We start from the raw sequence: 14,290 nt of genomic DNA on the forward strand, positions 1-14,290 counted from the left end.
AGTGGCCTGAATCTCACAATGGACACCATTCAGCTCTCGTCTGATGGCTGGGTTCTCGTTGGTCGGTCGTAGCTTTCTCGTCGGAGATCCTAGATGGTGGCGGTGAGGGGGGGGGGGGGGGGCAGGGGGAAGAAGTGAAGAAGAATGCCCGTGGGGAAGGGTGGGGGGAGAAACTGAAATGAAACTTGACCAAAATGCACGTTTTCAATTTAAAAAAAAAAAAAAAAAAAAAAAGGAAAGCCACGTAGGCTGGAGAGTGAAAGTTGAGTGGGTAGGGATAGTTGTATGGGTAGTGATAGGCTTACTATCATATTACTACCCATCCACTACTCAAGGGTATTATAAGTTTTTTATTTTTATTTTATTTTCTTTTAAATATTTTTTTAACATTTTTAATCACTAAGAAAAAATTAAATAAAATATAACTTTATTAATACTCACTTTTTTAATCATTAAGTAAAATTAAAAATTTAAAAAAAATATATAAAAAAAGTAATAAATGGGTTGTAATAAAGTAGTAAGTATATCATTTTTCTAAGAGCAATACTACGTATAATCACTTTTGCGTACTTCTTGTGCACTCCACTGATACGATTGGTTGGATTAATTTTTTTTTAATATCCAACCAATCATATCACTGGAGTGTACAAAAGAGTGTACAAAAATAACTGCACATAAAATTTTTGTTTTCCTAATTGTATAGCAGGAATAGAAAAGTGTGAAGGACCTGCAGGTCTCACCTCGTTTTGAAAATATTCTTAATTTTCTTAATTAATTTAAAATAGATATGGATATTGTTTATTCTATATAAAATGATAAAAAAAAAATATTACGTCTTTTAAATCATTTCTCCTAGCTTGAAATTTCGGAATTGTATTATTGTTGGTGTGATTTCAATAAATTTTTTTATTATTTATTTTTGTTGGTAGTATCATTTTTTATTTTTTATGTGATCTCAAGATAAGTGATTTTATTTTAATAGTTGGATTTAGACTAGCAACCACAACACCGTTTAACACTGACAACGACGACACCGTTTGGGTCTTGAGTACCTATCGTCTACAAGTCCCACATGCAGACTCTGAACTGCAGTTCCCTCCAGCTTGCTACGAATATTCCCTTCTGGCAGTATCTTACCATTACTATTCCCTATCAGCGCTATTTAGGTGCTTTTCTGGGCACCGTCTGGTGACTGTAGCATAGGCTATGTGGGTTCCACCTGACGCTTCTCCGTTGTTTCCTTTTCTGTTTTGCTCCGTTTGGTAGCAATAAAATTACAGTCCAGTCACTGTATTGTGCGATGGCAAAATTGCATGAAACTCTAAAACCCATCTTGTCAATCCCTTTTTCTCGTTTAGACTATTCTATGTACATGAAGATGTTGCAGGTTTGCATGGACGCAAAGGCTGAAAGATGCGGTCGTTTGATTCATAACCAACTAATAACAAGTGGGTTTGATTCAAATGTACATTTAAATACAAAACTGATAATATTCTATTCGAAATTTGGCCACATGGACACAGCTCGTAACTTGTTCGATAAAATGCGCGAAAGAAATTTAGTGTCTTGGACTGCTATGATTTCTGGGTTTACACAAAATGGGTATTATGAAAATGCTTTGATGATGTTTTCGGCAATGCATGGGTTGGGTTTCAAGGCCAACCAGTTCACCTATATGAGTGTGTTGAAGGCGTGTACTAGTATGCGGTGTTTGGAGGTGGGGATGCAAGTACATGGCTGCGTACACAAGAGTAGGTTTGTAGACAATTTGTTTGTGCAAAGTGCATTGGTTGACTTGCACTCGAAATGTGGGGAAATGGAAGACGCTTGCAAGTGCTTCGAAATGATGGCAGAGAGGGATATAGTTTCTTGGAATGCAATGATTGGTGGATATGCTGTTCAGGGATTTGCCGATGAGTCATTTCAAATGTTTCGTTCAATGATGAGAGAAGGTGTAGCATTTTCCATTGAACTTCTAGATTTCATTTTTCTTCTAATTGTATTCTTCTCTATCTTTGTGATGTTGAGACTACATGCATTTATTCTTATTTTCTGAAGCAGACACATATCATAACACTCTAGTGATTGTCTTTATTTTTGGTTGCGTTGGATCTGATCAAGAACATTATAACGTAGATAGTTTGTTTGGAAAAATTAAAGTCTGATGGAGACTAGTTTAAATGAATTTTTTGAAGAGATATATTGATTAAATTCAAATGAACCATACAATTTCTAAGAAATACATTGTTGTGCGTAAATCAAAATATTAAAAAGAACAAGAAAATTAATTGAATAGACTTGAGATGATGGTCAATATACCCTTGGTTTCTGTTTTGAGGAAGAAGAAAAATACATTCAAGAAGACATATAGCGTACAGGAAGACATTAGTGGTAAAATTTTGTTTCTTTTCCCTTTTTAGCATCTATACAACTTGGGTAGAGAGAGGGCATTCACTTGTTTCCTTTTTCTTTTTCCTTTCTCTCTTTTAACTTAATTGATGCCTTAAGCCCATAATTTTTGTATAGAAAACACTATAGACACAAAGGAATCCCACACACTAATGTGGCACACATCCAATGTGCCACATCTCCCCCCCCCTCTTTTCCCTTTTTTCTCCCCCTAATCTCCCCTCCCCTCCTCACCCTTCCCTCTCTCTCCCCCTCTCCGTGCCCGCCATGGTGGTTGGGGACCACCTCAAGGTGGACAGAAGCCACTGACGGGGGCATGGGAGCATGTGGTCATGGCTTGTATGGCTGGGGTGGTCGGGAACCACCCCAATGGGGCAAAAATCGCCGACAAGCGAAGGGGGAGGAGGGGAGAGGCACAAGCAGAGGTTTTGTGCATTGTGTCGTGGTCGCAGCATGGCTGGGGCGATCGCCGCTTGTGTAACCAATGGCAGTCATCCAGTGGCCGAGGAACCACCCCAGGGGGGGCAGACTGCTGGACTGCTGGTGAGGGAAAGGGGAGGAGGGGAGAGGCACGGGAAGAGGGGGGGACAAAAAAGAAAAAAAAGAGAGACGTGACACAGTGGTAGTGCGCCACATCAGTGTGTAGGATTCATTTGTGTCTCTAGCAGCTTCTTATTTTTTTTTTGGGGGGGGGGGGGGGTGGGTTCACCACTTTGAGGAACAATCGTGTAAAATTGTTGAGTGTTGTCTTATTCTGCATTATTGTTTTAAGAATTGCTACTCTATCTTCTGGCATATTCTCTTCATAATCAAATTCTGCTCCATATTGTGTTCCTAAATAAATAGCATTTAGTGAAATAGTCTATCAATTGGTTAGCATCTTTATTACCTATTAAAAAAAAAAAAAAAACAAAATCCCTCTCTGCTGAATGATTCCATCGGCATGCATGGAATTCAGACAAGTCTAGAGCACTTCATCTATAGTTTAATCACTCCATACTCTCTTAATGGTATTTGAATGGACCCTAAAATATTATTTGGACAATATCCTAATCAACAGTTTTCCACTTTCTTTTAAAGTTACTAGGAAGAATTTTCTTTTCTGTATGCTTTTTTGTAATCTTATGTTGTGGGTTTTGATACATATATTCAATGTTTCAATATTGAATCTTAATAGGACTGATTCCTGATGGCTTCACCTTGGGAAGCGTCTTGAGAGCCTGTGCTACTCACAGTAGTCTCATGAAGATCAACCAGACACATGGGTTAATTATCCATTTGGGTTTTGGATCACAAAATGCTTTGATTGGATCATTGATTGGTGCTTATGCAAAATGTGGAAGAGTAGGAAGTGCTTATCATTTATACAAGAGTTTGCCAACTAAAGATATTATATCTTGTACTTCACTGATAGTTGGATTTGCACACGAAGCTAACCATGGTGGAGATGCACTGAGACTCTTCAAGGAAGTAATTCAAATGCACATTGAAATGGATGAAGTTATATTTTGCTCCATGCTTAATATATGTGCAAATATATCATCACTAAGCTTTGGAAGACAAGTTCATGCTGTTGTTTCAAAAGTTCAGTCCTGTTATGATGTGGCCGTGGGCAATGCCCTTGTTGATATGTATGCAAAATGTGGAGGAATTGAAGATGCAAAGCATGCTTTTGATGAGATGGAGGAGAAAAATGTGATTTCATGGACATCATTGATTGCCGGATATGGGAAACATGGTTTTGGACATAAAGCATTTGCACTTTATAAGAAGATGGAACATGAAGGATTAAGGCCGAATGATGTTACATTCTTGACTCTTCTCTTTGCTTGTAGCCATAGTGGATTGACTGGTGAAGGATCAGAATGCTTTACTAGTATGGTAAAAAAGTACAACATTTTGCCTAAAGCGGAGCATCTCTCTTGTATAATTGATCTCTTTGCACGTGGAGGCCAGTTAGAAGAAGCCTATAATTTGATATGTGAGATGAAAATCAAACCTAATGCTTCGATTTGGGGTGCCATTCTTGGGGCATCTAGCACCTATTATAATTTATCAATTGGGGAAATAGCAGCCGTTAATCTTTTCAAAATGGATCCCAAGAATTCAGTTAACTATGTTGTTTTAGCTAGCTTATATGCTGCGTGCGGCCAATGGGACAATGCTTCCAAGATGTGGAATTTGGTAAAAGGTAGAGGTTTAAAGAAAGATCCCGGATACAGTCTTTTACAAGCTACAAAGAAGGAAATTGCACTTTTGAAGCATAGTTGAAAGTGGAGAACTATCTCATTTTATTGCCCTTGGGGAGATAGGGAGATACTGAAACCTTTACCCTGCAGAACAGAAGCTTCATATGTTGAGGCCATAAACGAGTAGGGGAGAATTCTCAAGCTCACAGACTTTTGGTCCATTGAGGCATTCTCAGTTCACAGTCTTGTCGTTGACATTCAGGTACTTACTAGGACTTTTCATTTCCAAGTTTGTTTGTATGATTTCATCTTGATATCATACCCCAAATGAGTGAAAGTGGTTTTGAAGTGCTAAAAAGTTTCAGTTTTTATGCATGTATAAAATCTGAGCCGTTAAGTTTATGCAGGATTCTTCCTGATGTCATGCTCCAAATGAGTAAAAGGAGTGTTCAAAGGCTGAATGGCTTCATATGAGTATTTGGTATGTGATTTGGTTTGTTTTCTGGGACGGTCTTCACCTTTCTGATTGGAATTTCAGTGCGTTGAGTGATTTGATAGAGACTTCAAAAGAAGAGGTTTTATTTCTATTACTGTCCTTCTGTGAAATAATGGAAGCAAAAGTGCAAGGGTCCAACTTCTCAGACAGCACATCTGGAGAAGTGTCTTCAAAGATTCAGAGTTTTTTGCAGGAAGCTATCTGCTATTGGATTGGGGCAATAAATGACATTGTGCATGGGGATTCATCATGTAGTCATATTCATGAGACTGAGTTAGCTTTGCTGTGTGGAATGATTAGCTGCTATCCCCGTATGATTGATAACCCAGAGATGTCATCCTATTTAATAGATTTGATTGATGCACTTGATCGGCTACTGATGATTGAAGCAGGTAGGACACCTCAATCATTTGGATGTAATTTGTTGCTCACTTTGAACCCTGGTATAACTTCCCCATGTCTCTGTAATGACAGTATATAATATGTCTCTCTTGTTTTTTTGCATAAAGAGTTCATGCACTTAATGAGACTCATCAGTGCATTAATCTTTGTTATTTTTTTCAGTCTCCGTAGCAGGTCTTCCTAAACAAACATGGAAAAGCGTAATTGGTGCTGCTTTGAGTTCTTATAACAAATCACTTAATGGTAAAGAATCCCAGCCTGAAGAAACAAGCAAATTTTTGTATCTGGCAAAAAGATACACGTCATCTGCACAAGTATTGTCTGCTGTAGCTGATTATTTGGATATTGTCTATGGGTAAGTTGACCTGTATGTCAGTTGTTACATACATCATGAGTTTGTTTCTTATCATTGGCCAATTTTAATATCTATAGGTTCTTGTCTACGTTTGAAAACTCTGCTTTAACTTTCTGCTACTGTAAAAATCTCAGGCCTACAGTGGAAGCACACAGTAGCAATAGGAAGTATCACCCAGAACTTTCTGTGGAGAAGGCTGTGGATGCAGTAATGATATTTGCTGATAATTTGCGCCACTGTAACAAGGGGATACACTTTTCAACTCTTAGAATATTGTGCCACTATGAACCTCTGAGCTCTGTAGATTCTACAAATGATCAAGCAGTTGGGAAGAAAACAAAATCTGAAGTTGCTCAGGGATCCCGTGTGGATAGTCAGGGCATGAATGTATGTTTCTCTTTATTCTTGCTGCTCCTGTTGTTTGACACCCTGCTCTGACTATTAAATCTTGGGTTGATTTTCCTTCAAATGTCAGGTTCTCCAGTTGCTTCTCTCAATCGAGGAAACTTCTCTTTCAATTTCTACAAGCCGGAAAGTTATCCTATGGATTTCCAGAATACAGATGGGTCTTCCTGCTGGCAGGGTACCTTGAGCCTATGTGCCCCTTGTCTTAAATGGGATAATTGGTGTATTGAATAACCGCTTTAGCTGTCTTTGGAATCCAGCATTGGAATGCCTTGCAGTTTTGTTGAGCTAGCATGTAAGAGTTGTATGGGATGAATTTATTTCTTGTCTTGAGCAGTACCAATCGATTTTTCATACATCTGAAGAGCAAGACTGGGGGAACTCTAAGTTACATGAGGAGTTAAGTGGTATGTGACAATAGTATTTTTGCTATTATAATTGTTTATGAGCAAAAAAAAGGGAAGGAGTGGGCAACCAAAGGTGGCTTCTCTCCATGGGTGTGACTTTAGTAACACCCTACCCGCTGGGAACCAGACTTTAGATTTTGCTATTATCATTTATTAGTTTGTTTATTTTGATCTAGTGATAGTTGCTTATCTTGACTCGGTCTGGTCTAGGGCGCATGCTTTGGAGCAATAAAGCTATTATTTTCTTAGTTTATCTTCCTTGAAACTGAGTTCTGTTGGAAGTTTATTCTTTTGATGTGGTTTTATTTTCCAGATCTTGTACAGAATTTTTATTCATTTGCTACTCCGGAATCAGATAGCACTCTATATGCAACAGTATTATCCTTGTTGCTCCAATCCTTGCAAAAGATTCCAAACGTTGTCGAATCCCAATCTCAACAGTTTATATCTTTGTTCTTAAAAGTTTCTGGGCTATAATCTCAATGATCTTATAAGGTAGCATTCTGCTGGATCTTGTGTATTTTTGTTGGTGATACTTGCCTACTTCTCAATGTTCACATCCCTTAGTAAAACAGTGCTCCCAAAGATGCAGAAGCTACTGAATTCTGATTCTGACAAGGTCAATGTGAACATCAGTTTGGCCGCTCTGAAACTACTAAAATTACTTCCCACTGACATAATGGACTCATTGCTTCCAAGTATCATTCTTCGCATTTCAAACTTCTTAAAGAATCGTTTGGAAAGCATATGTGATGAAGCTAGATCTGCTTTGGCTGCTTGTTTGAAGGAGCTTGGGCTGGAATATCTGCAGTTTATTGTCAGGGTCTTGCGAGCTACCTTGAAACAAGGATACGAGCTGCATCTATTGGGTTATACACTCAATTTCATCTTGTCCAAGTCTCTTTTAGTTCCTGTTAGTGGGAAATTGGATTACTGTTGGAAGATCTTCTCTCTGTAGTCGAGAATGATGTTCTTGGAGATGTTGCTGAGCAAAAAGAGGTGGGAAAGATTGCTTCAAGAATGAAAGAAACTAAGACGCAAAAATCCTTGAAAACCTTGGAATTGATAGCCGAAAGCATAACATTCAAAACCCATGCCTTGAAGCTTCTTTCACCTGTTACTAGACATTTGCAAAAGCAGCTGACACCAAAAGTTAAAACTGAACTGGAAAGGATGTTAAATCACATAGCCTTTGGTATAGATCGTAATCCATCTGTAGATGAGACTGGTCTATTCATCTTTTTATATGGCCTTATTGAAGATGGTATTAAAGACAAAAATGGTCAGGGTGAACATTCATTAGCGTCAGAGGCAAAGAAACATCATAGAAATGACTCGCGTGGAAAAAGAATAACTTCGGGCTGGATTCTCAAGGTATCTTCTCATCTTATTATTGTGTTTGCTCTCAGGATATTGCACAAACGTATCAAAAGCTTGAAACTGGGAAAATGTGAACACGGGTTATCAATGCTGGATCCTTTTGTCATGCTTCTTGTCAACTGCTTGAATTCTAAATTTGAAGATATTTTATCTGCATCCCATAGTTGCCTCACTCCATTGGTATGGCTGCCTTTACCATCCCTTGAATCCCAAGCTGATAAAATAAAGGAAGCAGTCTTGGCTATTGCACAGAATTCGGTAACTTCCAGCAGTCTTCTAATGCAGTCATGTCTGAGATTGTTGGCTGTGCTTCTACGGAGCACCAGAATCACCCTTTCATCAGATCAGTTGCCCCATTTAATTCAGCTTCCCCTGTTTGTTGATATTGACAAAAATCCTTCTAATCTTGCCCTTTCACTTTTAAAGGCCATTGTTAGCCGCAAGCTTGTTGTTGCTGAGATATATGATCTTGTAACTCAAGTTGGTGAATTGATAGTGACTAGTCAAGTGGATTCAATTCGCAAGAAATGCAGTCAAATCTTATTGCAATTTTTACTTGATTATCAGCTTTCTGTGAAACGTCTGCAGCAACACCTAGATTTTCTGCTTTCAAATCTAAGGCAAGAATTTGACATCAAATTTTGGATGAAAAAAGCCTACTTTCCATCAACAATAAAATTATTATTTACTGATAAAAAAAATTGTATTAAAAATTCTCTTATATGTCCTAAAGTGACTAAATAACTGCTGCAGATATGAGCATTCAACTGGAAGAGAAGCTGTGCTTGAAATGCTTCATGCAATCATTGTCAAATTTCCAAGAAAAAATGTGGATGAGCAATCACAGACGTTATTTGTACATCTGGTGGTTTGCTTAGCCAATGATCATGATAGTAGGGTTCGTTCCATGACTGGGGCAGCTATAAAGAAGCTCATTGGGTGCATAAGCTCACATTCACTCCATTCAATTCTTGAGTACACATTATCTTGGTATTCAGAAGAGACACAGCAACTGTGGAGTGCTGCTGCACAGGTAATAATCTCTCAATTACATTCTGTGGTAGAGAATTAGGATTTGAAGGGATTACTTACCTTCGTTGATTGTAATTCCGGTCACAAAGGGTTGCCATCAAGCTGAGTCGAGCTGATTAGTGGATGTTTGAGCTCGGCTTGATATCATTAATAGTCTTTTTTTTTTTTTTTTTTTTTTTTTTTTTTTTTTAACCTTTGAGAAGAAGAGAACATATCTGCATGTTTACACACACACACACACGTAAAGATTGTACTTACCACCATATAACTTGTGCTTCTGTGTGAAGCCCTAGACTAAAATGCTCATTCTTTTTCCATCTTTACCTTTTATATTCCAACCAGGATTCTCTCTCTCTCTCTCCCCTTTGCATTAGTTTAAAATTCAATTGATCTAATGATGGAGGTAAAGAAGATGGAAATTGATGGTATTCGTTTTGGTAATATTCACAAACATGTATTACACCTATATACACATAATATTAGTATATAATCCACACGACAACGCACAAATATAGATATAACACCTGTTATATATATAGTACTGAATTAAAAAGATTTATAACTAGTCGATATATGAATACATGAGTCAATTAGATAGAATATAATTTACAATAAACTTAAACTAATAGTAAATAACTAAATATATAACTAATTATATAACTAATTATAAGAAATAATCTATACATGCCTTGATAACATAGCTAAACATATTATGTAAGGTAAACTATAAATAAACTATGATATATAACTAAATAAATATAATAACAACTGAAATGTAAAGCCTATGACATGTTGAATTGTAATGCATACATAAATTGATAATATTATTATATATGACATAAAATAAAGAATATATACAAACACGTTATTAGCTCTAAAATGAGTTCAATGATGGTCTACATCGGCATGGGAGGTCTCGAAGGGGTGCAAACAGAGGGTGGTCTACGTCGAGGTAATGTTGGTCTAAAATTAGAGAAGACTCAATCCACTTATGGGCATATACTTTAAAAAGACTAGTCAATAGTACAATTAGAGTCCCATTGGAATCATTATAAAGAGCAATAACTTCTCCCTCCCAAGCAATGTGGTATCTAATACACCTAATTCATCACTCAATATGGGGGGGGGGGGGGGGGGGGGGGTATCACATATGGGATCCTTGAATCTCAATTATCAAGAAGTATATCCTCGAATCACATATGACCAAACCTGTTAGAATGAGATCAAGGAAGACCGCAAAGAAGGCCATGTCGAGTTCCCACTTTGCATGACCAGATGGCCTGGCGGGGGAGGAGCTAGAGCTTGATGTCATGCTGGAGTAGCCTGCAGGCTAGAAAAGGGGCGGATGAGCCCAATCAAAGTTACGAAATCGACTTCTACTTGCACCATATGAACATGGATGTCATCTGGCAAGGATGGGTCACATTGTGTCACTGCCCTCCTCATACGCTCAACCTGTAGCATCAGATAGGGCAATGTCCCTGCTGGCACGACATGCAGAGTGCATGAGGGTTGGCTCAAACCCCTCCCCCCCTCTTCTTACTATAGAAATCGAAGGCCTCTCTTAGGAAGTAAGGGCTAGAAACCCCCAATCAATTCAACATCACTACAAATTGTTCAATGTTCACTCTCGTCAACAGGGTCTTGCTCCAGACTTGCTCCTGATGCCCTTCTATCTAGGCATAAACCTTGCCGATGCAAACTCGCTCACGGGCATACATGTTTATCATGAACTCCTTGTCATCAAAGACGACCCTCCATAGGGCCTAGACCAGAACTTCTGGCAGATCACTTCCCCAGCTGGAAACTCCCAACAACCTCCTGACATGAAAAAGAAGTTCCTGAACCAATCCTTAACACTAGAGAACCATTGTTCAAGGTGAGAAATTCGAAACTTAGGTCGAGACCTGAAACTATACACATTGCCCTCACAACCCTGCATTTGGTTTGTATGGAAAAACTCCCTAGTTGTTAGGTCAGGATATTCTTCACCCTCATCAAGCGACACTTCTGTGCCAAACAACATAGTAAGATATCGATATCCTCCAGGCATTGAGGTAAAGTTGCGTTGGGACTAGCCCGACAAAATCCAAAATGTCTCGAATGGGGCGACAAAAAGGGAGTCGCATCTTGTTTGAGAACATCATGGGGTACAAAGCCACATTCTCGGCGAACCCCTCCGAGTCCACGACACCTTGACTTGGTACTGGTACCTCCAGAATAATGTAGTCTGATATCCTAACGAGGCACGAACCAAGTTCAAATCTGAATGAGAGATGGATGTAGTCCAGTGGTACCCCTTGAAATGTTGGGAAACATCTCGTGACATGCGACCCAAACCTAAAAGAGAGGCAGGAAGCCTTTTTAGGGACCATTTCTTAGGGAGCATTGTTGAAGGACGAGAAAGAAGAACAAGGAAAGGGGAAGCATAGGAACAATGGAAAGGAAAGAAATGATAGTGCGGGAAGAGAAAGATTGCTAACCTAAACCAAGGGTACAAACAGGTCTGTGGAACCGATTGGACAGTTTTCGATGGAAAGGTGACAAGTGTCGGGCAAGGTGGCACGCCAGAAATGATGCTCATAACTCCCGCCGCACAATTGGACGTGGGAGATGAATCATCACATGTTACCCTAGGCATAGGAGTGCAAGCTATTGCGTGAAATGATCATGGGGGCATGTAAACATCAAGGCACATAAAGAATAATTCCTACTATTCACATGGTAAGAATTGAGGGTTAACTGGAAGGGTATTTCTCCGCTTATAGCACCATGCTTGTGCCTGTAGCATCTTTAGGCCTAGAATCGGGCGCATCTAATCCAGCCCGATATAGTGAGGAGAAGGCCTTGGCCTAAGTGATGCGCAAAAATTTATGTCACATTAAATACATTGACATGGAGCATAAGCTTGGAATCCCCACTAAAGATCTTATAGCTGACACGAGACTACATTATGGCAGTCTGAGCAAATAAGAATCAACGAGGAGAATATAAATCACATAAAGCCGATAACGAAATGAGGTTAATTACTTTGAACTGACTCTCTACTCTCTCTCTTTTCTCCAATACAAAATATATCCTAACTTTAGTATCGGAGATGTTTGGACATACCTGACTACCACCTTATTCCCTTTTACAGGAACTCGGAGCAGTTCGGAGTTGGTGGTTATAACACGCCTTAACGACTATACAAGATTGAGTTTGTCCCAAAACTAAAAGAAAGAGATCAAGGCTAAGGTAACTATGTTTGAAAGTTGAGATGAGAAGGACGTACACTTGCTAAGTCTACTGTCAAGGGCAACACACTTTTGAACGTAATGGTAATCAATTTCAATGTGTTTTTTGTATTCATAAAACACAAGGCCAGTTCATTGTCATGTAAAGAGAACATAATTAATTTTAGTGAAGGGTCGGAGGAGATGACATGCAGGTAACACCAAGATCACAAAATAAGAATGTTGACCAGGTAAATTCAGCAATTGTAGAAGCCATGTACAGTTGTATACTTGGCCCCAGTACTTGAGCCATTCGTAGAACACCTTCTTGCGGGGTAGCCAACCCAATTTGCATGCAAAAATGCCCATACTACTTGAAGAAAAGAGGTGCATGCCTAACTTATCATGCGATCCACATAGTGAAGGATTCTTAAGTAGCTTGCTACATGAAATGGGTCATTTATATTTCCACAATATTGCATATATGGTGTTGATCAGCAAGATCAGAATATGAGATAATAGATCAGATGGACTTGCTGGTGTTTAATTTGGCGATAGAGTAGAATTGGCTTGCACTAGGGCATGTGAGCATGGTCAAGAACATCCGATGTATACTTCATGAAAAGCTAGTTTGAGTATGATACAATAATCAAGGTATAAAAAGATGATCACTAGAAGCATCAAGGAACCATGCAGTTGATGACAGATACATAAAAATGGATATAATAAAGACCTTCTACAACAATAATCCAAGTAGAAATGAGTGGAATCGATCAAATCTTGAAGATCAATACCTTATGGCTTATTCAATTTACAACCATCATGAGGAAGATATTGATTAATAAACTCAAGGCGCTGGCACATAAACACAATTTCAAACAAGTTTTTAAAGCAAAAAGACATTTTTGATGTCAAGTTGTTTTATATTCTTCCACTAGTACACAAAGGCAAAAGATATAATCGCGCGTATATATGGGTTATTCTTTAACAACATAGTTGTCACTTTTGAAATAGCTTAGAGTAAGAAAATGCAAGGGTCCTTCTCAAAAATGGTTATGGCGAAAAGAATGATCAATAAGAACGTTTATAACTAGCCAAAAGCTCGAGTATTAATGAATATTGTATTCTACTACTCTTTCATACCCAATATCAATTCATTTTTCAATCATTATTCCGCCAACATCTCATGTTACCTAAAAGAATTAAATGTAAATGGTGACTCAGTACTTATCATTTAATTTGAGAGAGAATTGTATCTCTTCTCTATTATTATTTTTCATTCAAACGATAGTAAAGAAAAGTATATCACTTAAAAAAGAAATAATCTAATTTTATAAAGCTTTTCTATTTGTAAGCGGGCTGTAGATACATCATTGATGTGATATATTTCATTTGCAAGAGAATTTAAATTATTTTATGAATCAAATACTATTACGTCCTCCATGCCGATTCATAAATGTAATTTTTCGACCGCATAATGTTCATCTAAGACCGTACAAATGATTTGTACATGGGTTAGTAGCATAGAGTACTACAAGGGGTGAGCTTCTGCGATGCCTCATGCATGGCTTTTATAAGATATAAACAAAAACAACAGTAATTGAGTTGAGGAGGGCTTCTAAATCTTTGAATTGAGTTTGGTTTGAGTTGGTCAATCCGAAGACCATTGGAGTATCCTTTGGTGGCTTTGCGTAATGCATGGGGTTGGTTTGGTGACGCGGCAACCCTACCCAACATCACGCCCCTACCTCCTTGACTTCTTTGTTTCGGTCTTAATCGTGAACATCTTTTAAAAAAAAACTTTAAAGCATTTATTTTATTTTATTTTATTTTTATCATGTAGACTTATTTAATGTCGCACCATCATTTTCAAGTGAAATTGAGGTTGAGACTTCCTCATATCAACTTTAAACCATTATCTTTGTGTTCTATTTTAATTTTAACCATTATTCTTTTTAAGTAATTAACTTTTCTAGAGTTGCTTGTTTAGAATTGTGGCA

The 14,290-nt window shown here is 38.2% G+C and overlaps 1 protein-coding gene across 2 annotated transcripts; it reads left to right on the forward strand.

Moving 5' to 3' along the window:
* Nucleotides 1-232: 232 nt before the first annotated feature.
* LOC122294989 (pentatricopeptide repeat-containing protein At3g20730-like) lies at nt 233-12,689 on the forward strand. 2 transcript variants are annotated; one of them, XM_043103990.1, is made up of 8 exons: nt 4,689-4,860; nt 5,006-5,486; nt 5,659-5,851; nt 5,986-6,238; nt 6,327-6,663; nt 6,977-8,037; nt 8,797-9,076; nt 12,215-12,689. In XM_043103990.1, exons 2-5 carry the CDS (start codon nt 5,069-5,071, stop codon nt 6,441-6,443), a joined length of 981 nt encoding a protein of 326 aa, XP_042959924.1. In that variant the 5' UTR covers nt 4,689-4,860; nt 5,006-5,068; the 3' UTR covers nt 6,444-6,663; nt 6,977-8,037; nt 8,797-9,076; nt 12,215-12,689. The 2 variants fall into 2 exon arrangements, with proteins under 2 accessions (XP_042959923.1, XP_042959924.1); XM_043103989.1 differs by lacking the exons at nt 5,659-5,851; nt 5,986-6,238; nt 6,327-6,663; ... (1 more) ...; nt 8,797-9,076; nt 12,215-12,689 and adding an exon at nt 233-1,952 and having other exon boundaries at nt 3,587-4,860; nt 5,006-5,348.
* The last annotated feature ends 1,601 nt before the right edge of the window (nt 12,690-14,290 follow it).

This window comes from Carya illinoinensis, chromosome 14 (genome assembly GCF_018687715.1).
Source record: "Carya illinoinensis cultivar Pawnee chromosome 14, C.illinoinensisPawnee_v1, whole genome shotgun sequence".
Lineage (NCBI taxonomy): Eukaryota > Viridiplantae > Streptophyta > Magnoliopsida > Fagales > Juglandaceae > Carya > Carya illinoinensis.

Coding starts and splice junctions, on each gene's coding strand:
- LOC122294989 (XM_043103989.1), top strand. CDS start 1,301: ATGGCAAAATTGCATGAAACTCTAAAACCCATCTTGTCAATCCCTTTT. Junction 1,953..3,586: donor TCGTTCAATGATGAGAGAAG/GTGTAGCATTTT, acceptor GAATCTTAATAG/GACTGATTCCTGATGGCTTC.